Source organism: Ovis canadensis, chromosome 5, assembly GCF_042477335.2.
Source record: "Ovis canadensis isolate MfBH-ARS-UI-01 breed Bighorn chromosome 5, ARS-UI_OviCan_v2, whole genome shotgun sequence".
In the NCBI taxonomy this organism is placed as follows: Eukaryota; Metazoa; Chordata; class Mammalia; order Artiodactyla; family Bovidae; genus Ovis; species Ovis canadensis.
The window spans coordinates 25,746,988-25,769,891 of NC_091249.1; the positions used below are offsets into that span (position 1 = coordinate 25,746,988).

General features: G+C 49.2%; 2 protein-coding genes across 14 annotated transcripts; one reads left to right on the forward strand and one right to left on the reverse strand.

Annotated features, from left to right (window-relative positions):
- The first annotated feature begins 1 nt into the window (after position 1).
- SYCE2 (synaptonemal complex central element protein 2) lies at positions 2–17,057 on the forward strand. Of its 12 annotated transcripts, none has more exons than XM_069590862.1 (6): positions 17–93; positions 599–628; positions 727–842; positions 13,764–13,971; positions 15,203–15,391; positions 16,757–17,057. In XM_069590862.1, the coding sequence occupies exons 1-6, from the start codon at positions 79–81 to the stop codon at positions 16,799–16,801; spliced, it is 603 nt and encodes a 200-aa protein (XP_069446963.1). In that variant the 5' UTR covers positions 17–78; the 3' UTR covers positions 16,802–17,057. The 12 variants fall into 12 exon arrangements, with proteins under 12 accessions (XP_069446964.1, XP_069446970.1, XP_069446967.1 ...); XM_069590865.1 differs by having other exon boundaries at positions 13,797–13,971; XM_069590861.1 differs by having other exon boundaries at positions 19–93; positions 13,761–13,971.
- Positions 15,966–22,897, reverse strand: GCDH (glutaryl-CoA dehydrogenase). 2 transcript variants are annotated; one of them, XM_069590855.1, is made up of 12 exons: positions 22,648–22,897; positions 22,432–22,561; positions 22,310–22,345; positions 21,871–22,014; positions 21,632–21,694; positions 21,142–21,312; positions 20,314–20,443; positions 20,012–20,228; positions 19,105–19,208; positions 18,701–18,826; positions 18,260–18,420; positions 15,966–16,509 (listed from the first exon to the last, which is right to left on the reverse strand). In XM_069590855.1, the coding sequence occupies exons 2-12, from the start codon at positions 22,520–22,522 to the stop codon at positions 16,436–16,438; spliced, it is 1,317 nt and encodes a 438-aa protein (XP_069446956.1). In that variant the 5' UTR covers positions 22,523–22,561; positions 22,648–22,897; the 3' UTR covers positions 15,966–16,435. The 2 variants fall into 2 exon arrangements, with proteins under 2 accessions (XP_069446956.1, XP_069446957.1); XM_069590856.1 differs by lacking the exon at positions 22,648–22,897 and having other exon boundaries at positions 22,432–22,640.
- Positions 22,898–22,904: the final 7 nt, after the last annotated feature.

Sequence of the window (22,904 nt, forward strand, 5' to 3'; positions counted from 1 at the left end):
TGCGTGGGGGCGGAGCGTTCCGGGGGCGGAGCCAGCGTGTGCGCAGAGGGCACGAACAAGAAGGCGGGAAAAGACGAAATGGAGCGACAGGGAGTACGCTGCACTTGTTTCCTTCGCGCGGGCGACGGGCTGACGGACAGGGAACGGCAGCGATCTTGGGCTTCCCCGACGAACCCGAGACCGGCCGCTTGTCTCCTGCCATCCAGGCCGCTCCTCGCCCGGCTGGGGCCCGATTTCCTGACTGACCTCCCGGGCTCTGACTAACCGACTGTGTGACTGACGCGCTGACAGCCCTGGCCAGGACCTACTTCCTCCCATGGCGCATGGCAGGAGTAGGGTAGAGAAAGACTCAGACACCCACGCACCGCACCCGTTTCTCTTCTTTTTGTCCTGCTGCTTCTCTCTCCTCGAAGGACTCGAGCCGACTCACACACCAATTAGGAGCCCAGGCACCCTAGCACCTCAGCTGGAGACCCAGGCCTCACCCCGTCCCCTCCAGGTCTCCCCACCTCACTCCTCCTGTCCAGGCACAGGGTCCCCCCAGTCCACGCCCCCGTCCTCGTGGTGCCCATCCCAGCCCTGCCCATCTCTCCTGCAGGTCCGAAACATGCCGCAGCAGCACACACAGGTGCTCAGGGTTGAAGGGGAGGGAGGAGGGGGACTTGACCATTTCCTGCCTTCCCTCCCTCCCTCCTTTGACCTCTCAAGCGCTAGCTGTGCTCACAGGTGGACATGCCCCACGTAGAGTTCAAGGACCAGGAGCCACAGCTGCAGGGAGAGAACCAGGAACAGCAGCAGGGTGAGGAGACCCGCGATGAGGAGGCTTGTCAAGGGCCAGCTAGGTGAGGAAGAACCCGGTTCATCGGACCCAAACAAACCCTGAGTCCCTCATTTACCCTTTTCTTCCTCCAGACCCTTCCAGTGTCTGCTCTTGGTGCATTTGTTGCACATACTCATCCACAATCTCCCATGTGCCTGGGATGGAAACACTGGAGACACAGTGATGCCAAAATCTTGGCTCTCTGTGCACTGATGCTGAACAGAAATACAGAGAGTTATGGAGGAGAAAGAGTGGCGTTATTTCTTTGCCAGACAAAGAGGGAACACAGTAGATTAGCACCTCAAGAACTCTGCCCCCCTCCTTGGGAAAGGTCTTATAGACAGGGTTCGTGGTCAGGGTAGGTGATAAGGATCAATGTAATCACAGGCTTTCATTGTTCTGAGGGGTTGATGGTGAGGGAAGTAGGAGTCAGCATCAACCTTCAAGTCCAGCTGGTCTGGGGTCTACCTGTTTGTGGGCAGCCTACCATCATTAATCATCAGCTTCTCCCACCTGGAAGGGGTGTCAGTATCTGCAGAAATAGCTCAAAGAGATTGTGTTATCTCCTGGTGGGGAAATAGGACTTTGCCCCAAGGCTGCTTTTGACTGTTTCTCCCAGATCGCCCATCCCTTCCTTTCCCTAACAACTGTTCGAATCAGCCCATTGGAACTAAGGGAAGCATGCAGTCTGAGTGAATGTTGTTTCCTGTAATCAAAGAAACGGGGGCCACAGAAAGGTCTTAAGCCCAGGAGCCCCACAGGGCCCTGCATGGTATCAATAGCATTGAGCTGACATTCTAGGAGAAAGTCTATAAACTCAGGAATATATGGTAGTCAGGGGATACTGAGTGTTCTGGGGGAAAAATAGGGAGAGTGGCCAGTTTAGATCAGAGGGTCAGGGAAGGCTTCACAGAGGAGATGATAAGAGAACCATGAGGGTAGGGAGGACTACATTCCAAGCCAAGAAACAGCAGCTGCAAAGGCCCCAAGGGAGGACTGTGCTGGAGCAAGCATGGGTAAGAGGGAAATAATAGATACAGTTAGACAGGTGATGGGACTTTGGGTGATAGTTACCCATGAAAAGAAGTGGAATTAGAGGAGCGATAGGAATTGACTACTGCAGGGTGAGGCACTTTTTTTTTTTTTTTGGCAGAGGGGAATGGGCTGTGACATGTGGGATCTTAGTTCCCTGACCAGGGATGGGACCTGTGCCCCTACAATGGGAGCATGGAGTCTTAACCACTGGACCACCAAGGAAGTTCCAGGAGTGTTGTTAATAAAGTTTTATTAGGACAGGGCTGCTTCTCCAGAAGCAACCCAGACCATATGGCCTGCAAAGTGGAAAAGTGTTCCTGTCTGGCCCTTTTTAGAAATATAGTCCATTGGGCTTCCCTGTAGCTCAATGGTAAAGAGTCTGCCTGCAATCCAGGTAGACCTGGGGCCTGGGGTTCAATTCCTGGGTCAGGAAGGTCCCCTGGAGAAGGAAATGGCAACCCAGTACAGTATTTTTGCTTGGAGAATCCCATGGATAGAGAAAGCTGGCAGGCTACAGTCTATGTGGTCACAAGAGTTGGACATGACTTAGTGACTAAACCACCATAGTCCGTTGTCGCAGGCTGGATTGAAAGCAGGGAGGCCAGTGATAAGGCAACTGGAATAATTTAGGAGCAAAATGACTGTGACTTGACCTAGGGTAGATCCATGGAGGTGATGAGAAGTAGTCAAATTTTGGCTAGATTTAAGAAGATAAAACTAACAGAAACTGTGATGTTGGAGCAAGAGAAGGAACAGTGTTAGATTACTTTAAAAAGACATTCTTGTCTTGCACATTTATTCACCAGATATTTATCAAGGGTCTCCTTTACCCAAACCCTGTTTTAGATGCTGAGGATACAATAGTGAACAAATCAGAATTTCTGCTCTCTTGCAGCTGACTTCTTTTCACCTATTGAAGGACATCTGGGTCGCTTTTAAGTTTCAGCAATTATGCTTCCAAGTTTTATCAATTTAGTTGTTTATATAGTTACAGTAAACATTCGTGTGCAGGTTTTGTGTAGATGTAAATTTTCAACGCCTTTGGGTAAATACCAGGGAGCACAATTGCTAGATCATACGGTAAGAGTATTTTTAGTTTTGAAAGAAACTGCCAAAATGTCTTCCAAAGTGGCTGAACCATTCTGCATTTCTGTTTTCAGTGATTGAGTGCTCCTGTTCTACATCCTCACCAGCATTTGGTGTTGTCAGTGTTTTAGGTGTCTCCCATTCTAACAGGCAATGGTGGTATCATTGTTATGTTGATTTGAAACTTCATTATGAAGTATGAAGTTGAACATCTTTCCATATGTTTATTTGACATCTGCACATCTTTTGGTATGGTGTCCAGATCTTTGACTGTTTTTTAAATTCGATGTTTCTTTTCTTTTTTTTAATTTGGATTTTTTTTTTTTTTTTGCTGAGTTTCATGAGTTCTTTGAATATTTTGGATGTCAGGCCTTTATCAGATTTGCAGGAGTTTTTTTTTTTTTTAGTCTTTTTTTTTTTTTGTCTTTAAAAAATAATTTTATTTATTTATTTAGGCTATGCTGTGTCTTCTTTGCTATGTGGGCTTTTCTGTAGTTGTGGTGACCAGGCTTCTCATTGTGGTGACTTCTCTTGTTGTGGAGCATGAGCTTGAGGGCACACAGACTTCAGTAGTTGTAGCATGTGGGCTCAGTAGTTGTGGTGTACAGGCTTAGTTGCCCCAAGGCATGTGGAATCTTCCCAGACCAGGGATCAAACCTATGTCTCCTGCGCTGACAGGCAATTCTTTACCACTGAGCCACCAGGGAAGCACCAGGTTTGTGTTCTGTAAAGATTTGTCCCAGTCTGTGATGGGTCTTTTCATTCTCTTAATGGTGTCTTTTATAGAGTAGAAGGTTTAAATTTTAATGAAGTCCAATTTACCAATTCTTTCTTTTGATATTGTATCTAAGAAGTCACCACCAACCCCAAAGCCACTTATATTTTCCCCTATGATGTCTTCTAGGAGTTTTATAGCTTTGTGTTTTACATTTCAGTTCAGTTCAGTCACTCAGTTGTGTCCGACTCTTGCAGCACGCCAGGCTTCCCTGTCCATCACCAACTCCCAGAGTTTGCTCAGACTCATGTCCATCGAGTCGGTGATGCCATCCAACCATCTCATCCTCTGTCGTCCCCTTCTCCTCCTGCCTTCAGTCTTTCCCAGCATCAGGGTCTTTTCAAATGAGTCAGTTCTTCGCATCAGGTGGCCAAAGTATTGGAGTTTCAGCTTCAGCATCAGTCCTTCCAATGAATATTCAGGACTGATCTCCTTTAGGATGGAATGGTTGGATCTCCTTGCAGTCCAAGGAACCCTCAAGAGTCTTCTCCAACACCACAGTTCAAAAGCATCAATTCTTCGGCGCTCAGCTTTCTTTATAGCCCAACTCTCACATCTGTACATGACTACTGGAAAAACCATAACTTTGACTAGATGGACATTTGTTGGCAAAGTAATGTCTCTGCTTTTGAATATGCTGTCTAGGTTGGTCATAGCTTTTCTTCCAAGGAGCAAGTGTCTTTTACTTTTCACGGCTGCGATCACCATCTACAGTGATTTTGGAGCCCCCAAAAATAAAGTCTGTCACTGTTTCCATTGTTTCCACATCTATTTGTCATGAAGTGATGGGACCAGATGCCATGATCTGAGTTTCCTGAATGTTGAGTTTGAAGTCAACTTTTTCACTCTCCTCTTTCACTTTCATCAAGAGACTCTTTAGTTCTTCTTCTCTGCCATAGTTTTACATTTAGGGCTATGATATCTATTTTGAGAAAATTTTTGTGAAATGTGCAAGATCTGTGTCTAACTTCACTTTTTTTGCATGTGTATGTCTAATTGTTACAACTCCATTTGTTGAAAAGATTCTCCTCTCTCCACTGAATTTTCTTTGTTCCTTGACTACATGTGTGTGGGTCTATTTCTGGGCTCTATTCTGTTCCACTGGCCTATTTTATATTCTTTCACTGGTATCACATCAAGTAGCATAGTCCTGCCAATTTCATTCTTCTTCAATATTGTGTTGACTATGCTGGGTCTATTGGCAAGCTGACTTTCTAACAGTCATGACCAACCTAGACAGCATATTCAAAGAAGAAAAGCTGTGACCAACCTAGACAGCATATTAAAAAGAGACATCACCTTGCTGACAAAGATCCGTGTAGTCAGAGCTGTGGTTTTTCCTGTAGTCATGTATGGATGTGAGAGTTGGACCACAAAGAAGGCTGAGCACCGAAGAATTGATGCTTTCAAACTGTGGTGCTGGAGAAGACTCTTGAGAGTCCCTTGGACAGAAAGGAGATCAAACTAGTCAGTCCTAAAGGAGATCAGTCCTGAATATTCATTGGAAGGACTGATGCTGAAGCTGAAGCTCCAATACTTTGGCCAGCTGATGTGAAGAACTGACTCATTTGAAAAGACCCTGATGTTGGGAAAGATTGAAGGCAAGAGGAGAAGGGGATGACAAAGGATGAGATGGTTGGATGGCATCACCGACTCGATGGACATGAGTTTGAGCAAGCTCCGGCAGTTGGTGATGGACAGGGGAGCCTGGCATGCCGCAGTCCGTGAGGTTGCAAAGAGTCGGACACGACTGAGCAACTGAACTGAATTTTCTAAAAGATAAGATAATTTTTTTTAACGTCATTTCAATTGGTGGAAAGTGCTGTAAAGAAACAAAACCGAGAAGGAGCAACTAGAGTGACAGGGAGTTTGGAATAGTTGATCTCTAAGGAGGTCACATAAGGAGGAGTCAGCCAGGAGGCATCCAGAGGCCCAAACATTCCAAGCAGAGGGAGCTGCAAGTCTGAGGCAGGGGCAGGGAAGGCCAGTGTGTCAGGCTTCGTGATTGGTGGTAGTGATACCCTGGTTACATTGGACAGACAGGCTCATACATTCTCAGTGCTTCCATCTGATAAGAAAGGCATGTATTGAACAGGCACCAACATGAAAGAGGTCAAGTTGCTGGGAAAACGTATCCTCTGTAATCATGCATGTGTGTGCTCATTCAGTCATGTCTGACTCTTTGTGACTCCATGGACTGTAGCCCATCAGGCTCCTCTGTCCATGGGATTCTCCAGGCAATTATACTGGAGTGGGTTGCCATGTTCTCCTCCAAGAGATCTTCCCGAAACATGGATTGAACCTGCATCTCTTATGTCTCCTATATTGGCAGGTAGGTTCTTTACCACTAGTGCCACCTGGCAAGCCCACGTCCTTCCTAGTCCCTGGCAACAATTCTACTTTCTCTCTCTACAGTTTGCCTCTGCTGGATATTTCATATAAGTGAAATCATACAATTGTGTGATCCTTTGTGACTGGCTTCTTCCACTGAGCATAATGTCTTCAGGGTTCATCCATGTTGTAACATGTATCAGAACTTTATTCCTCTTTATAGCTGAATAATATTCTAAACTATGGATGTACGACGTTTTATTTATCCATTCATCAGCTGTTGGAAATTTAGATTGTTTCTGCTCTTTGGTTCTTGTGAATAAGGCTGCTGTGAACATCCGTGTACACGTTTTTGCTTCTGTTAGGTAGATACCAAGGCGGGGAATGGCTGAAATCAGAGAAGTGACATGCTCAGGTTCCTGTTATAAAAAGACACCAGCTGTTCTGTGAAGAATGGGTGGGAAGGGTTGGGAGTGGACCTGGGAGATAGGTGGGAGGCTTCTGCAGGATGTCTAGCAGGGCAGATGGAGAGAAGATGCAGGGGGGCATTCATTTATTGAGGCATGAGAAAAAGGATGAGCTGACGAGGTCTCCCAGCTGTGGTGTGCTAGAGCCTGGAGCTGGCTCCTACCAGCAGGAGCCAGTTCTACACATCTCTTCCCAACCTGTCATTTAGCGACTTCATGTTGGTAGCTTGAAATTGGCTATAGTGGGAGTCTGTGCACCATGGAAATTGGCAAATACTACAAATCAAGGTTTCCCCTGCCACCTCTTCCTCCACCCCTAGGGAGCCAGTTGCTAAATGCTTATCCACACAGAAAGGGCTGCCTGCTTTCTGGCTCGAGATGGTTTGGTTTCTAACTGGCAGAGGCATGAGTTACATTCTGCCCTTGCTGAGTTCGAGGTGGCCAGAGACATACACAATCTTGGAATCAAGATTGCCGGGAGGAATATCAATAACCTCAGATATGCAGATGACACCACCCTTGTGGCAGAAAGCAAAGAACTAAAGAGCCTCTTGATAAAAGTGAAAGAGGAGAGTCAAAAAGTTGGTTTAAAACTCAACATTCAGAAAACTAAGGTCTTGGCATCCAGTCCCATCAGTTCATGACAAATAGATGGAGAATCAATGGAAACAGTGAGAGACATTATCTTTTTGGGCTCCAAGATCACTGCAGATGGTGACTGCAGCCATGAAATTAAGACACTTGCTCCTTGGAAGAAAAGCTATGACCAACCTAGATAGCATATTCAAAAGCAGAGATATTAACATTACTTTGCCAACAAAGGTCCATTTAGTCAAAGTTAATGGTTTTTCCAGTACTCATGTATGGAAATGAGAGTTGAACTATAAAGAAAGCTGAGCGCTGAAGAATTGATGCTTTTGAACTATGGTGTTGGAGAAGACTCTTGAGAGTTCCTTGGACTGCAAGGAGATCCAACCATTCCATCCTAAAGGAGATCAGTCCTGAATATTCATTGGAAGGACTGATGCTAAAGGTGAAACTCCAATACTTTGGCCACCTGATGTGAAGAACTGACTCATTTGAAAAGACCCTGATGCTGGGAAAGATTGAAGGAAGGAGGAGAAGGGGACAGAGGATGAGATGGTTGGGTGGCATCACCGACTCTATGGACATGAGTTTGAGCAAGCTCCGGGAGTTGATGATGGACAGGGAAGCCTGGTGTGCTGCAGTCCGAAGGGTCACAGAGGTGGACATGACTGAGCGACTGAACTAAACTGAGAGACATACTCATTCATGAATAAGTCCAGGACAGGGTTGGACTTTGACCGAGTAGTCGGTCAGAGTGCTCAGGATGGATGGGGCCAGCGGCCAGAGAGATGGCGCTGTGGGAGTCACTGTTTCCGTGAAGGAGCTCACCTGGGAATAGAATGAGGCTCAGGACAGGGCTGCTGAGGACTGTAGGCAGAAAGCCAGCTTCCTTTTGCCTCCCAGGGGCCTCAGTTGTAAAACAGAGCACGGGGTGGAATGGTTTCCAAGTGTGTGCTATTTATTGGAGACCAGAAAAAAAGAGAACTAAAGTAGTTTGTTTGATAACACCTTCCTGCAAATAGTATGTTTTAGACGGTGATCTAAGTGGTGAGGAGACACAGACGATTGCAAATCATTGAGAGACTTTGAGGAGTTCTAAAAGAGCTTTGGGTCGAGAAACATGGATTAGAACCAACGCAAGGGCCAGTTAACAGATCCCTCAGCAGACTGTCAGTGACATGATTAAAATGTGAACACATTTCACGAGAGATGAGCAGAGGGTGAAAGGAGTGGGCTCTGCAGCTTCAATTCAAACCTTCCCCTTTCCTGGCTGTACTTCAGCAAAACATCATTTTGCCCAGGCGCCAGAGATGCTGTTGTGTTCTTCCTTGAATGTTTGATTAGCTCGCCTCCCCTCCCGGGACCACCGCCTGCGGTGGTAGTAAGTGGCTGGCGAATTGTTTACTTGTGTATCTGTTAGTGGCCCGCGGAGGGAGGGCCCCCACCAGCGGGGGGCTCTGGCTCTCACGCCTGCCAATCACAGCTTTACCTGGAGCGAACAGATGGTCTCTTTGCTTAGACCCATTTCCTCCACCATTCCTGGGCCTCCTGCCAGCCTGGGCCCTGCTCGGAAACTAGGTTCTAATCCTCGAAGCTGAATTAGGGACTCCTTGGGACAGACCATCATAGATGAGCATAGGGATGTATTCACAACCCCCACCCCGGCCCCCCACTGCCCCACCCTGAGCACAGGCAGCCTGCTCTGTTGGGCCCACTTCCAGTCCCTGGCCTCCATCCAGGGTTGGGCAACAGAAGCAGGCCTGAGAACCAGGGAAGCCAGTGGAGAGGACACGGTGTGTTTTGTTTATTAAAGTTAATTGGTGAATGCAGGCCCAGGGAAGCCTATGATTCATTAGCATCCTGATTAATATGCAGCTGCTGAGTATTAAGAAAAATGAAATGGAAAGGAATAAAACCCCAAAGGGGAGGTTGGGGAAAATCAAGATGCTCTCTGCAGACATCTGATGCAGGCCTTTGTCCCACCACGAAATTTGAATGAGCCGATTTCAAGTGATTTTTCACCATTTGTGTAGCTGCCATGGAGACCGGTTCCAGCTCCATCCCTTGAGCCTGAGAAAGGAGAGACTTTGAAGAGTTAGCAGCTCAAGCAGGTTGTGAGCAATGACACAAAAAAGAAACACCTGGTTCTCTCACTGATTTTCATTTCAGAGCCCTTATACAGTGGGGACAGCAAAGCAATTGTGGGTACAAAGTGGCTTAAGAGCAAGAATGTTACATCCATCTCAGATGGTAATTCTTTCATTTAGGTGTTCAGGGAACAGTGGTGATGCCTCTGGAATGAATACAATGCACCCTCTGCCCAGAGTGCCTAGGGTGCCTGGAGGGAATCCAGCGTACAGACTGGCAGTGTTGTGATTAGTAAGCGATGGTGAGGTAGGGGTGCTCTGAATGCTGTCTCATGAAGTTGACAGAAAAGAAAAGTCATTTCAAGCAAAGGCTAATGGATTTGGTGAAATTGTGGAAGGTTCCAAATTGCTGGAAGTGGAGAGTGAAAAGAGAAGATGGAGGCCTTTCCACAGCCCTGGAAAGCCTTGTGTGCTGTACTAGGGAATTTACATGATCCTGCAGCTGGTGGGGGGGTCTTGAAGGCTGTGGAGCAGAAGTGGGATGTCTGATTGTGATTCAAAGGGCCCTAAGGCCCAGGTGGGAACAGTAGGTATGGGGTTGCGAATGGTTGGTGGGGAAGAGATGATAGATTTGGGAGAAATTAGGAGGTGAAAATGAAAAGATTCTGTGACAGGATTTTTTTCAACTTAGTTTATTTTAGGTTGTGCTGGGTCTTTGTTGCTTCACGCAGGCTTTCTCTAGTTGTGGAGAGAAGAGGCTACTCTTCATGTGGTGCTTGGCCTTCTCTTGTGTTGGAGCATGGGCTCTAGGTGAGCGGACTTAGTAGTTGTGGCCCTGGGGCTTTGTTACCCCAGGGTAGGAGGGATCTTCCTGAACCAGGATCAAACCCTTGTCCCCTGCATTGGCAGGCAGATTCTTAGGCACTGGAGCACCAGGCTAGTCTGATTTTGTGATGGGATTTGTTTCTATTGGGTCCCCCCCCCCCCGGGTTTTTTTTTTTTAATCTTTTTGTTTTTAAGAAATTTTATTTATTTATGGCTGCACCGGGTCTTTGGTGCCTCATGCAGGCTCTCTCTAGTTGCAGTGAGCAAGGGCTATTGTTCATGTGGCGCTATGGCTTCTCTTGTTGTGGATCACAGGCTCTAAGGTACGTGGGCTTCAGTAGTCGAGGCGCAGGAGCTTAGTCACCCCACGGCGTGTGAGATCTTCCAGAACCAGGGGTCGAATTCATGTCCCCTACATTGGCAGATTCTTAACCACCTGACCACCAGAGAAGTCTGATTTTGTGAGGGGATTTGGAAGGACAGAGAGAAGCCAGGCTCCAGGGTGGCTGCCAAGTTTCTGGCTTGGGTACCAGATGACTTTTGGTGTTCTTCAATGACAGGAGGAGGGTGGACAACTTTGAGTTGGTGTGCAAATTTAGAGGAGTTTGAAATGCCTCTGGGACAGCCAAGTGCAGAGGGCCTGGGGGTAGTCAGGTACCTTACTGGGAGCTCAGAGGAGAGGTGTGGGTTGGGGGTAAGTGTGGGAAACATGGGAGCGTGGATGGTAATGAAAGCCCTTCCTAATCACTCATTCATTTATTCAGTGCACTTTTATTATTCTTCCCATGAGAGGCAGGTCAAGAGGACAGCAAAACCTTTTTTTACAGGAATGCCCAGGGAGCCTTTAGTTGGTCTTTGTTTTCTATCAATAAGGTTTTGCTATAAAATATCTGCCTTGATCAGAGGCACACCTTCTCTTGTGTGCCGGAACACAGAGCATCTGTGACAGATGCTTTGAACACGAGCGTCTGGCTCTGCAGGCAGATGAACTTGCATGCTTTGTGTAAAGCCAGAATAGGGAGGACTAGATCAGTGTCCTTCATTCATTCGTTTGTTAACAGTGGAGGACTCAAAATGTGCTGGATGCTGGGAACACAGAGATAAATGGGGAGATAAGAGCGGCATCAGGGACAAGCACACAGTGGTAGAGATAGGCAGGAGGTCATAAGCCGCGCTTCAAAAGAGGCATCAGGGGCTTCCCTGGTACCTCAGTGGTTAAGAATCCACCTGCCAATTCAGGGGACACAGGTTCAATCCCTGGTCCAGGAAGATCCCACGTGTCAGGGAACAACTCAGCCCATGTGCCACAACTACTGAGCCCATGTACCGCAAGTGTTGAAGCCCAAGTGCCTAGAGCTTGTGCTCTGCAATAAGAGAAGCCACCACAATGGGAAACCCACACACCACAACTAGAGAGTAGCCCCTGCTCATTGCAACTAGAGAAAGTCTACATGCAGCAGCAAAGACCCAGCACAGCCAAAAATAAATAAAATTTAAAAACAAAAGAGGTAGTAGCCTAGGCTAGGTCTTACTGTCAGAGAGCAAGTGCAAAGGCCCAAGGGCCAAAAACCCATCTGGTAAGGAGAACATGAGAACGAGGACACAGCCAGGGTCTCAGGCCTGAGGACTTGTGTGTCAATGAGAGCCTGGCCACCCTGGCTGTCATGCACTCAAGTTTCCCTGTAGTTGTATCCTGAGCCAGAAGAAAGAGCTCAAGCAGTTGGAGAAAAGCCAAGAAAAATATTTGTATGGAGGAAGCATCCAAAAATGAAGATGTGTTTTTTCAGTAGCTGTGCCTGGCTTGCACTCATGGCTTTATGGTTGTGTGTGAACTGGTATGTGGAAGAGCTGCTGTGTTGGCACCTCTGAGTCTCAGCCACTCAGAGCTGGAAGCACCTCAGGGTGAGGAGGAAAACGAGAACTTCGGGGAAAGCAGGGCCCGGGCCGGGAGGCCAGCTGGGTGCCACACCCAGCTCTGCACAGACTAGGGATCCTGACAAAGTGACACAGTTGTGCTGAGCCTGTGTCCTCAGCGATGAGGTAAAGATGATGGGGACAGACCCCAAAGTCTGGTTGTGAAGGTGTAGCAAGATGAAGTGGGTAGCTTAGCATGGTGCAGGACAGATTAAAAAATGGCCAAAAAAAAAAAAAAAGCATCTTACCTTAAACCCTTTATCTTTCTTTAAAAAAAAGATTTATTTATTTTTTGGCTGTGGTGGGTCTTCATTGCTGCATGAAGCCTTTCTCTAGTTGCAGTGAGTAGGGGCTACTCTGGTTGTGCTGTGTGGGCTTCCCATTGCAGTGGCTTTTATAGCAGAGCACCGGCTCTAGGGTGCACGGGCCTCTTGTAGTTGCAGCTCTTGGACTCTAGAGCACAAGCTCAATAGTTGTGGCCCTCAGGCTTAGTTTTTTGACAACATATGTGATCAAACTGGTGTTCCCCAGCATTGCCAAACTGATTCTTAATTACTGGGCCACCAAGGAAGCCCTTTAAACATTTTATCTTAATTTAAAACACCAATGGATCTGTTGATCAGATCACAACTTTTTTTTTTTTTTTTGCATAAACCTCATTCATATGCATTACTCACAATTTCCACTTTTGTGCTTTTATTTATTTTACCATCTTTTCTTTTAACTGTGCCGGGTCTTAGTTGTGGCTCTCAGGATCTTTTGTTGCAGCATGTGGGGTCTATCAATAGTTCCCTGACCAGGGATCAAACCCAGCAGTGCAACCATTGGGAGCATCGAGTCTTAAACACTGGGCCACCAGGGAAGTCCCCCACTTTTGTTTTCCTAAAGCAGAGCAAAAACTTACAGGCCTTGACAAAGCAGTCTGTATGCAAAATACTTCTAAATTTTTATACTCTTGGCCCTAATATACCATTGTTTGCCCACACTTGATTTAATAGTTATATTTTATTAGGTTCACCTTTGTTCATTCTATTTAGCTGTTTTAGACAAGCTGGCCTTTTTCACCATTTCACTAACTATGCATTTAGTCGAATTGCATAATTATAGTCACATGTACAGTACTACTTGCTAAGTGGCACTAGTGGTAAAGAACTTGCCTGCCAATGCAAGAGATATAGAGACAGGTTGGATCCCTGGAAGATCCCCTGGAGGAGGGCATGGCAACCTACTCCAGTATTCTTGCCTGGAGAATCCCATAGACAGAGGAGCCTGGCAGGCTACAGTCCATGGGTTGCAAAGAGTCAGAAGTGACTGAAGTGACTTAGCACACACAGTGTGGAACAAACTCTCCTGGGGGTATTTTTTTTAATTTTTATTTTTTTATTAAAAAATTATTTTTGGCTACACTGGGTGTCGGTTGCTGTGCACAGGCTTTCTCTAATTGTGGAGAGGGAGGGCTGCCTTCTAGCTGTGGTTCGAGGACTTCTTACTATGGTGGCTTCTCTTGTTGCGGAGCTCAGGCTCTAGGGTGCGTGGGCTTCAGTCGTTGTGTGCACGGGCTCTAGAGCCCAGGCTCAGTAGTTGTGGTGCACAGACTTAGTTGCTCCACAGAACGTGAAATCCTCTCAGAGCAGTGTCCCCCCTGCTTTGGCAGGCAGACTCTTAAGCTGTCCCTTCCCCTCAGAGGCAGGGGAGGGGAAGGGGTGTGGATGAAATAAACAAGTGTCACCAACAGGAAACACAAGACGCACGTTCTCCTCCCACTGCAGAGCTAATTCAGATCAGCCACTCAGGAAAGTTTGGTGCTGATCTCAAGTTTCCTATACTTTCAGAAGTCAGGTTTCTAGCCCCTCTGTCGCCACCTCCAGTGCCAACCGCCAGCTGATGATGCTGGAAGGAAAGTCAGGATCCTGCTTTTCCTCTCTGGACTCGAGCATCGACATCCTGAAGAAGAGGGCCCAGGAGCTGATCGAAAACATCAACGAGAGCAGGCAGAAGGACCATGCCCTCATGACCAACTTCAGAGACAGCCTCAAGATCAAGGTGACGGATTCCCCCCACGTATCGCAGAAGCCCAGGGAAAGGGAGGGGGTGCTCCTTCTGTGAAACATAAAGCGGGAGGCGATGAGCTGCTCTTAGGTTCCCCACATGTTCTAGACAGTTTGCGAATGGTGCCTCATTTCACCCTTAGAGCAGTCCTGCAGAGAAGAGCTTGGACCCATACTGCAGATGGGCAAAGTGAGGTTTGGAAATCATTTGCCTGAGTGAGAGAGCCAGGATGAGAAGCCAAGGTTCACCTGTATCACAGACTAGCCCCTTCCGTCACGCTAGGCTAATGGCTGTGGCAGGAGGGGCCTGAGGCATAACCTGAGTTATCACACCCACTTTTCCTCCAGAAGTCACAGGATTTGGGAAGGTAGAAGCCCCTGAAAATGGCTGAGGCTTACATCTAACAAAACCGAATGTTATGTTCAGGTCTGTTGTTAATAGTTGTCCCCGATGCTTCTTCAGAATGTGTCCTGTAAGTCAGACAACTTGTGAATTCCACACATCATCTCTCAATGACAGTCTGACTTCCTCCCTCAGCCTCATTCCTACCTACCTAGTACATAGCAAATTTAGAGAAAAATATAACATAGCAGAAAACAAAATATAAACATATTCAGATGATAACATCACCCAGAGGCCACTGTTCTAGATACTTTTCTCCTAACCTGGCTGAGCTTATATACATAATTTTGCACCTTTCTTTTTAAAAAGAAAAATGATCTGGGATAAGTTTACACTAATACATATATATAAGCAATATATAATTATATATGTAATATATGATTGTAATATATAATTTAATATAATTATAATTTATAAAATTTATAATAATATAAAATATAATATAGTTATTTATAATTATAATTAAAATACACAATTATATAATTATTATAAATTATATAATATATGTAATATATAATAATACATATATGTTATATATATATATGTAAAGTCACATTCTTCTACTTTATTTGACCTAAACTTTTACTGTCCCTTGAATCATGTTTTTAATCACTCTTTGGAGATGAATAAAGTTGAAAATATTTCTCATTTAAAAAAAAAGAAAAGAAAAATTTAACATATAGACCTTTTCACCTCCAGTCACCAGAGTTGTTTTTACCACTTTTATAAGATAAACTGCAGAAATCTTAAAGAGCCAGTCAGAACAAATGTCTTGTGACGCTTCTTGTTTGATTTTCTAAGAGCACCTCTTATTCTTTCAAAGGTTTCAGACCTGACAGAGAAGCTCGAGGAGAGGATGTATCAGATTTATAATCACCACAACAAGATCATCCAGGAAAAGCTCCAAGAGTTTACCCAAAAGATGGCAAAGATCAGTCACCTGGAAACAGAGCTCAAACAAGTGTGCCACACCGTGGAGACCGTGTACAAAGACCTGTGTGTCCAGCCTGAGGTATGAGAGTTGTAGGGGCTAAGGTAAAAGCAAATGTCAGCAGGGACTTCCTGGCTGCCCAGTGGTTAAGACTCCATGATCCCAATGCAGGGGGCAGGGGTTCAATCTCTGGTGGGGGAACTAAGATCCCACATGCCATAAGGTATGGCCAGAAAAAAAATTTTTTTTTAAGTAAATATCAACAGAGAGCAAGGATTTTAGCATCGCCTGGCCCTAAACCCCACAGGAGCCACTGTCTGTGCAAAGGCCCTGGTGCTCTGGCCATCCTACTCATGGCCCCGTGCTCCCGTTACGTGGTGTGTCTGAGCTGAGAAGCCAGACTGCTGTTTCCTACAATGTGTGTCAGCTCTGTGGTGGGTGACAAAAAGGACAAAGTCCCCTTTGCCCTCAGCCCCGAGCCCTGGCAGTGCCCACCTGGGTTTATTTATAACAGCCAAGCCCAAGACTCTGACATGGCCCAGATCACTTCTGGGCTGGGGAAATCCCTGCTGCGTCCCAGCGTGCTTCACAGCCCTTTCACATGCTCCTTTTTCCTGTTACTGGTTACCAGAAACTGTGATCCAACACGGCGGGGTCAGACATGCATACTCTTTATTATTCTCTCTCTTTACCCCTCATTCTGCTCCAGCGTCCAGCATAAGGCACTTGCCCCCAGATGGGAGGGTCAGAGGGTGTAGAGTGAATGCTTGCCATGTGGATGGAGCCGTTCACTTAGACACTGGTGGGTCTCACAAGTTGCTTCCATGTCACTCTCCTCCTCTCTCCCTGCTTCCCTGTCAAGGAGCTTCTGTTCCAAGGCAGGTAGAGTCTGTGCCCGTCCACAGTCAAAACTGGATTGAGACACTCAGTACAGAAAGTCCCATCTTCTCTTTAAGGAACATATTTGAATAACTTCAAAAGGGAAATTTTGATATTTAAAAATCAGTGTCTCTCACTTCCCACCAGAAGACCTGGCTCCATCTGCCACCTTTTCAACTAAGCTCCAAGCCCTGTGTCTCCCTGGAGAGGGGTTTGGTGCCATCTGGGCTCCCAGGTGAAGTGGGTTCACTTGCCGGCCACGAACGCCTGGATCCCTGTGATAGCCCTTCCGAGGATCAGAGCGTGGATGTCATGAGTACCTGGACAAATAAATGCAGAGTCAGTTTGCAGTCCTAACAGCTCACAATTTCCCTTTATTATTTTTTTTTTAATTTTACTTATTTATTTTGGATGTGCCACATGGCATGTGGGATCTTAGTTCCCCAACAGGGATCTTAATTCCCTGACTGTGTCCCTTGCAATGGAAGCGCAGAGTCCCAACCACTGGCCCACCAGGGAAATCCCCCACAAATTCCTTTTAAAGTCAATCTTCGTGTCCCCCCACAGGCTACTACTCTGGAAGAACAGATTCACAAAGATGGCGAATGCTGACAGCTACCAGGAGAGTCACTCTTAGTGACAGCCACCAAGGAAGGCCACCGTTTGGGCCACGCTGAGAAAATTGTGTTTCAGAGTTTTGCAATGCTTCTTTGGCAAAAACAAGCAAACAAAACCCAACCGATGCTCTTTGTGCCAGGCCTCAAAGCACAGCAAGTCCAGCCCCCACCACGGGCCCAGCTTTGGTACTCTCCCAGATTCACCCCACCCCAAGCCCACACAGTTGATTAAATGTTTGATTTTCAACCCAGCCATGCTTTCTTCCTGCAGAGGTGGAAAGAGCTAATGAGCTCTGTGGGAAATGGATCAGGCCCTTTCTTACCCACAGGAGGGACAGGAAAGCAAACATCAGACAATTAATTGCCTGTCCCAGCTGATCCCTGCCGCCCCTCATCCTGGAGCCACTGCCCCAAGCCACGTATCCCACATCCCACCGGACATCCATGAAGGGAACACTCTACAGCCCTCCATGTTCTCATCTGTTCTTCCTTAGCTTCCCAAGGCAGAAACCAGAGATTATGCCCTCCCTTTTACGGAGCAAAATAATTCTCTTTTCTTCCTAAAGTGCAAATCTGATCCTGCCTCTCCCCTGCATAAAACTATCTGGAGGTCCCCTCAGCTTGTCCTCAGGGTCCGTCATGCCTGTAGAATCCCCTCCCCCTCCCCTTTGCTGTCTGGAACGCCCCACCCAGACAGCACTGGACACTACTTGCGTCTCTGCCCAGGGAACTCCTACACCTCCGTCAAGGCTTAATATGGTTCCACTTTCTCCCTCAGAGACTGAGTCTTGTTACATACAGCTCCCTCTAGTCTGTGTGGCTCACACTAGAATTATATATCTCTTCTCTTTTTTGGCCACACCTTGGCTTGTGGGATCTTAGTTCACCAGCCAAGGACTAAACCCAAGCCACTGCAGTGGAAGCACCAAGTCCTAACCACGGGACCATCAGGGAAGTCCCCACCTCTTTTTTCAATTATCTTTTTCTATGTCTGTCTTCCTACGAGGCAAGGGGTTCTGGGCCCCTCAGGAGTCACAGCCAGTTACCAGGTGCAAACACCACAGCCTGCCAATGATTTACCGTTTCTCTCTTTCTCACATAAAATGGAGTGCTGATTCCTGTGCGTAGCTGCACACTCACCTCCTTGAATTCGCCAGCCCACTGGGTGTTGTGCCCCACCTGGGGATGCCCGAGGAAGCCGTAAGCAGGCTTGGGAACATCCCTCCTCGAGCATAACGGGGGAAAGGACTGGGAGCATGTACTTCCGTGGTCCCTGTGGGCCACTCCAGATGCGGGACCGCGGGTGGGACCTGCCCACGGCATGCGGCCAACTGGTGCCAGACCGCTGACGGCAGGAGTTGAGCCTGCTGCCCCTGCCCCTCCTTGCCGTCCCCTTCCCCAAATGCGAGGCCACTGTGGAGCTCCCCCACACCCCCAGGAATCCAGCCCCCACCTTCATAGGTGTTCACAGACTCCAGGTTCATGACATGCCGGATCACGTGATACTCATCAGAAATCCCATTCCCCCCCAGCATGTCTCGGGCCTGGCGAGCGATGTCCAGGGCCTTCCCACAGTTATTCCTCTTCAGCAAAGAGACCATTTCCGGGGCGGCCCTGGAAACAGCACAAACGTCACAAATACTGGGTAACAAAGAGCTGACCCTGCTCTGGGCACCCAGAAATCCCTACCTCCCCGGGCAAAGCCAGCCAGGGAGGAGGGTTATATCACAGCAGTGGACATGGCTCCTAGTGAGGGAGAGGTAGGCAGGGCGGGGTCCCCAGGGGCCACCAGGCAGGAAGGTCCTCTCTCTCCAGGCCCAACCACCACCATGCCTGGAAGAGGCACTGGGTCCTGTCACAGCTGCCTGCCCCTTCGCACACGCAGAATCCCTACTTGTCTTGATCCTTCAAGCGGCCGAGCTGCAGGCAGGCTTGAAGGCCCAATGTGATCTCAGTGAGCATGTCCGCCAGCTTTTTCTGAATCAGTTGGTTCTTGGCCAGTGGGACACCAAACTGGATCCTATGCAGGCAAGGTCAAGACAAATCTTATGGGGTGGAGAGACTCCCCAGACCCATCCCAGGGCCTTTCCAGGCTGCCGCAAAGTGAGCTGTGTCCCCACTCAGCTCACTCTGGCCCTGCTGTTGACTGAGCCCCTCACTGCTCAGGACTTCCTCGGCCAGTTCACAGAGCAGGGAACTTAGGTCTGGTGGCTGGGCGCCAAGGGTGGAGGGGTAAGTGATGGAGCCTGAGCCTCCCACCCCACACCCTTGGGAGTTGTCATGGTAGCCCCCACACACCTGTCCAGAGTGTACTGCCGGGCTGTGTGCAAACAGAACTCAGCGGCTCCAAGCACACCCCATGTGATGCCATAGCGGGCGTTGTTTAGGCAGCCGAAGGGACCCTATAGGGTTGAGACAGGGCCTCAGCCCCACCAAGAGATGAGAGAACCTGTAGAGAACTAACTTGTAAGTGCCCCCTCCCCAGACACCCCTGATATGCAGTCAGTGTAAACCAGGGAGACTCAGGACGACTGGTGAAGTCACGCATGGCTTTGGCATCAAAGCCAGCAATGCACATAGGGTTTCGCTTCTTGCCTACTCACTCTTGGTTTTCATACAGTCCTCCCCAGTCCAAGATCTGGACGGGAGGCGCAGATCTAGGGTCTGAGGTAAGGAGACAGGAAGATGCACACGCAAGCAGAATTAAGCTCGTTTAGGCCCCTGTGCGTCCCAGGCCGAGCCAGCTTGAGTGAGATGGCCACCAAAATGGGGCAGTTTTGGGTTTCCCTTGTGGTTCAGTGGTAAAGAATCCACCTGCCAATGCAGGAGACACAGGTGTGATCTCTGGTCCAGGAAGAGCCCACATTCCACAGAGCAACAAGCCAGTGCCCAACTATTGAGCCTGTGCTCTAGAACTCGGGAACCACAACTACAGAAGTTCACACACCGCAACTAGAGTAGCCCCTGCTCACCGCAATTAGACAAAAGTCCATGCAGCAGTGAATACCCAGCAAAGCTAAAAATTAAAAAGGAGAGGGGGGCAGTTTCAGCACACATCAGTGAGCCAGGCAGAGCCTCTCCAAGTCACTACTGTTTGGGCTCCATGGGTATCTATTCCCTAGCTGGGTCCCTAGCAAGGGGCCTGCCCAAGAAAAGAGAAGCAGCAGGTGACTTGATATCAGTTCCCAAGGTGGCTGCTGCTTACCGCCAGACCAGACACCCCGGGCAGCACATTCTCCTCTGGCACCTCCACATCATCCATAATAATCATCCCTGTGGATGATGCCCGCAGAGAGAACTTGCCCTCAATCCTGGGGGTTGAGAGGCCCCGCATCCCCTTCTCCAGCAGGAAGCCCCGAATGCAGCTATCCTCACACCGAGCCCATACTATCAGCAAGTCGGCCACAGGCGAGTTGGTGATCCTGGAGGTGGGACAGGCAGTGAGGGGTCTGGCCACCACCCACTGCCCCTGCCCACCTGCCTGAGGACTCCAGGCTCCCGCCTCACCAGGTCTTGGACCCGTTGAGGATGTAGCTCCTGCTGGATGGGTTGTGGCGGGCTCTGGTCTCCATGCCGCTAGGGTCACTCCCGTGGTTGGGCTCCGTGAGCCCAAAGCAGCCCAGCAGCTCCCCCTTGGCTGCAGGCATGAGACGAGATCATGAGGCTGCTGGTCCCCCATCCAATCCCTCTACTGAAAACTGCGGGCCTTTCCACTGAGCCAGGCCAAGGCAGACCTGGCCCTGTCTCACAGCACTCCCAGGAGGTGGGGGGAACAGATATTTCACCCAGGTCATAGTCACAATGCCATAATGGGGGGAGGTCTAAACAGGAGTCGGGAAGGGGTTGGCTAAACTGTTTTGAAGGGCATTGAAAAGGAGTTAAGCAGGAAGAGGTATGCAGAAGAGCAGTCCTGGCAGTGAGACCAGGATGTGCAAAAGTCCAGGGGTACAGCTGCCAAGCCACTGAGTGAGTCTAACTGCAAAGGAGCAGTCAAGGGAGTAGTCAGAGATGAGCTGGAAAGGTCAGCAGAGGCCTGCCCACGTGGGGTCTTGTGGATCCAGTTGGGAAGTTAAGACTTTAAACTTTGGGCTTCAGTGGGGAGCAGAGAAAGCAAATCACAGGGGATATGATGGTGGTGAGAAAGGGGCAGAGTCAAGAGAGACCTAGGAGAATCATATGTGGGGTGGGGTCCAGGATCTGGCAGGGGGCCTGAGGGGCCATTGGCAATACCTTTAGGGTGAGAACACAAGGCAGGTCTGAGGGACAGCCCTGGCCCTGAGTTTCAGATCATTGGGACCATCTTCTGTCCACCAGGCTCCCCAGGCAGCTACTCACCTAGCCGGGGCAGGTACTTCTGCTTTTGCTCCTCGCTGCCATATGCATAGATAGGGTGCATGACAAGGGAAGACTGGACACTCATTGCTGACCTGTAGCCGCTGTCCACTCGCTCCAGCTCTCGGGCCAGGAGCCCATAGGCCACCGATGAGACTCCAGCACAGCTATACCCTGGGTGGGGGGGGCGCGGGCCAGGGATGGGTCGGGGGTGGGGGGAGGGGAGAGAAATAAAATAATGTGCAACAAAGCCCTGCCCATTTGAGACCAGTGATTCCTGTTGCCCAAGAGACAGAGCCCCATAGGAGCACCCAAGGAGAAGACACCAAGCTGGCTCTAGCTTGAGGGTTTATTAATTTTATCCCCACAGCCGCTTCAGACAGAGATAATAACAGCCTCTCTTTGCAGATCGGGAAACTAGGCTCAGGGAAAGAAAGAGCCTTTTCAAGACACAGTGGAGGGCTGCAGAGTATGGAGAGAAATGTGTCCTTACCTTGGATGGTGGGACCCAGCATACCGAGCTCCCCCATCTCTGAGATGATCTCCCGGTGAAAAACTGCAAAGGGATAGATGTCCCAACTTCAGGCCCAGCCTTGGCCCTCCGGAGCACTAGCCCAGAGCCAGAGGTGCTCTAAGGCCCAGCTAGAGCAGGCAGAGCTGGTGTGCATGATGGAGCGTGCAGGTTCAGGTGGCCGTGGGAGCTCCAGAGTGCCCACCCGCCTGCCAGAGCACCTTCGTTGCGATTGGCCAGCAGGATGCGGGGCATGAGGCGCTCCTGGCAGTAGGTGCGGAAGGTATCCCTGATGAGGATCTCATCTGCTGTCAGCTGCTCCTCCAGCAACAGTGGGTCCCTCCAGTCAAACTCAGGCCGTGAAGCTGGGCGGGGTTGGAGGGAGTGGGACTCTACTCAGCCCTATCCACCCGACCACCACGCCCTCCTCTCCCCCAGAATCCTCAGCCCCACCCCTCAACCCTCAACTAATGTCGGCTGCAAACAGGACTGGCAAAGTGGGCTTTCTCGGGAAACTCACTGCCTCAGCGCCTCTGGCCCTGGCCACGGCCCTGCCTCCCTCCTGGGCAGCTCTTGGATTCTGGGACAGAACCCATCGGGGACAGACAGACAGTTGGACGAGGGGACTGTTGGACGAGGGGCACAACCAGGGGTCCTTACGCTTGGCCGATCGACTCTGGGTCTTCTCGCCTTTCTCTGCAAACATAGGACGGGAAAAATCACCCCGAGTTCCCGACCCTCAAGTTTCTCCCTCCCCATTCCACCCCAGGACCAGCACTGACCGGTCTGCGCTGTCGCCAAACTCCATGAACGAAAGACTTGTAGGCCGGGTCCGCGGTTCAGTAGCCGCGCGTAGACGCCTCTCAGGGCCATATGCTCAGCGAGAGGGCAAGCAGAACAATCACAGCCGACCTGGAGAATTGGAGGCGTCTGAGCAGAGCGGCTCCCACCAACTGCCCTGGCCCTTTGCACCCTTCGCCCCTCTCGCGAATCCTCACCTGGAGCCTCCGGGTTCACTGCACAGGCCACAGTGCCGTAGAACGAGACTTTTGACCTCCTGTGGGGATGGGCGGGGCAGAGGCTAAATGGGGCTTGTCATTGGTTCGTCCTAGGACCCTGCTCTTTCACGGCTCTGCCTTTTAAAGGGGCTACGGCAGCCTTGCAGGTGAACGCGGCGCGCCTAGCGGAGATACCTTAACCCCCTTTAAGGAGCGGAGTACCGGTAAGGGGGAGGAAGGCGAGCGGGTCAATCCGA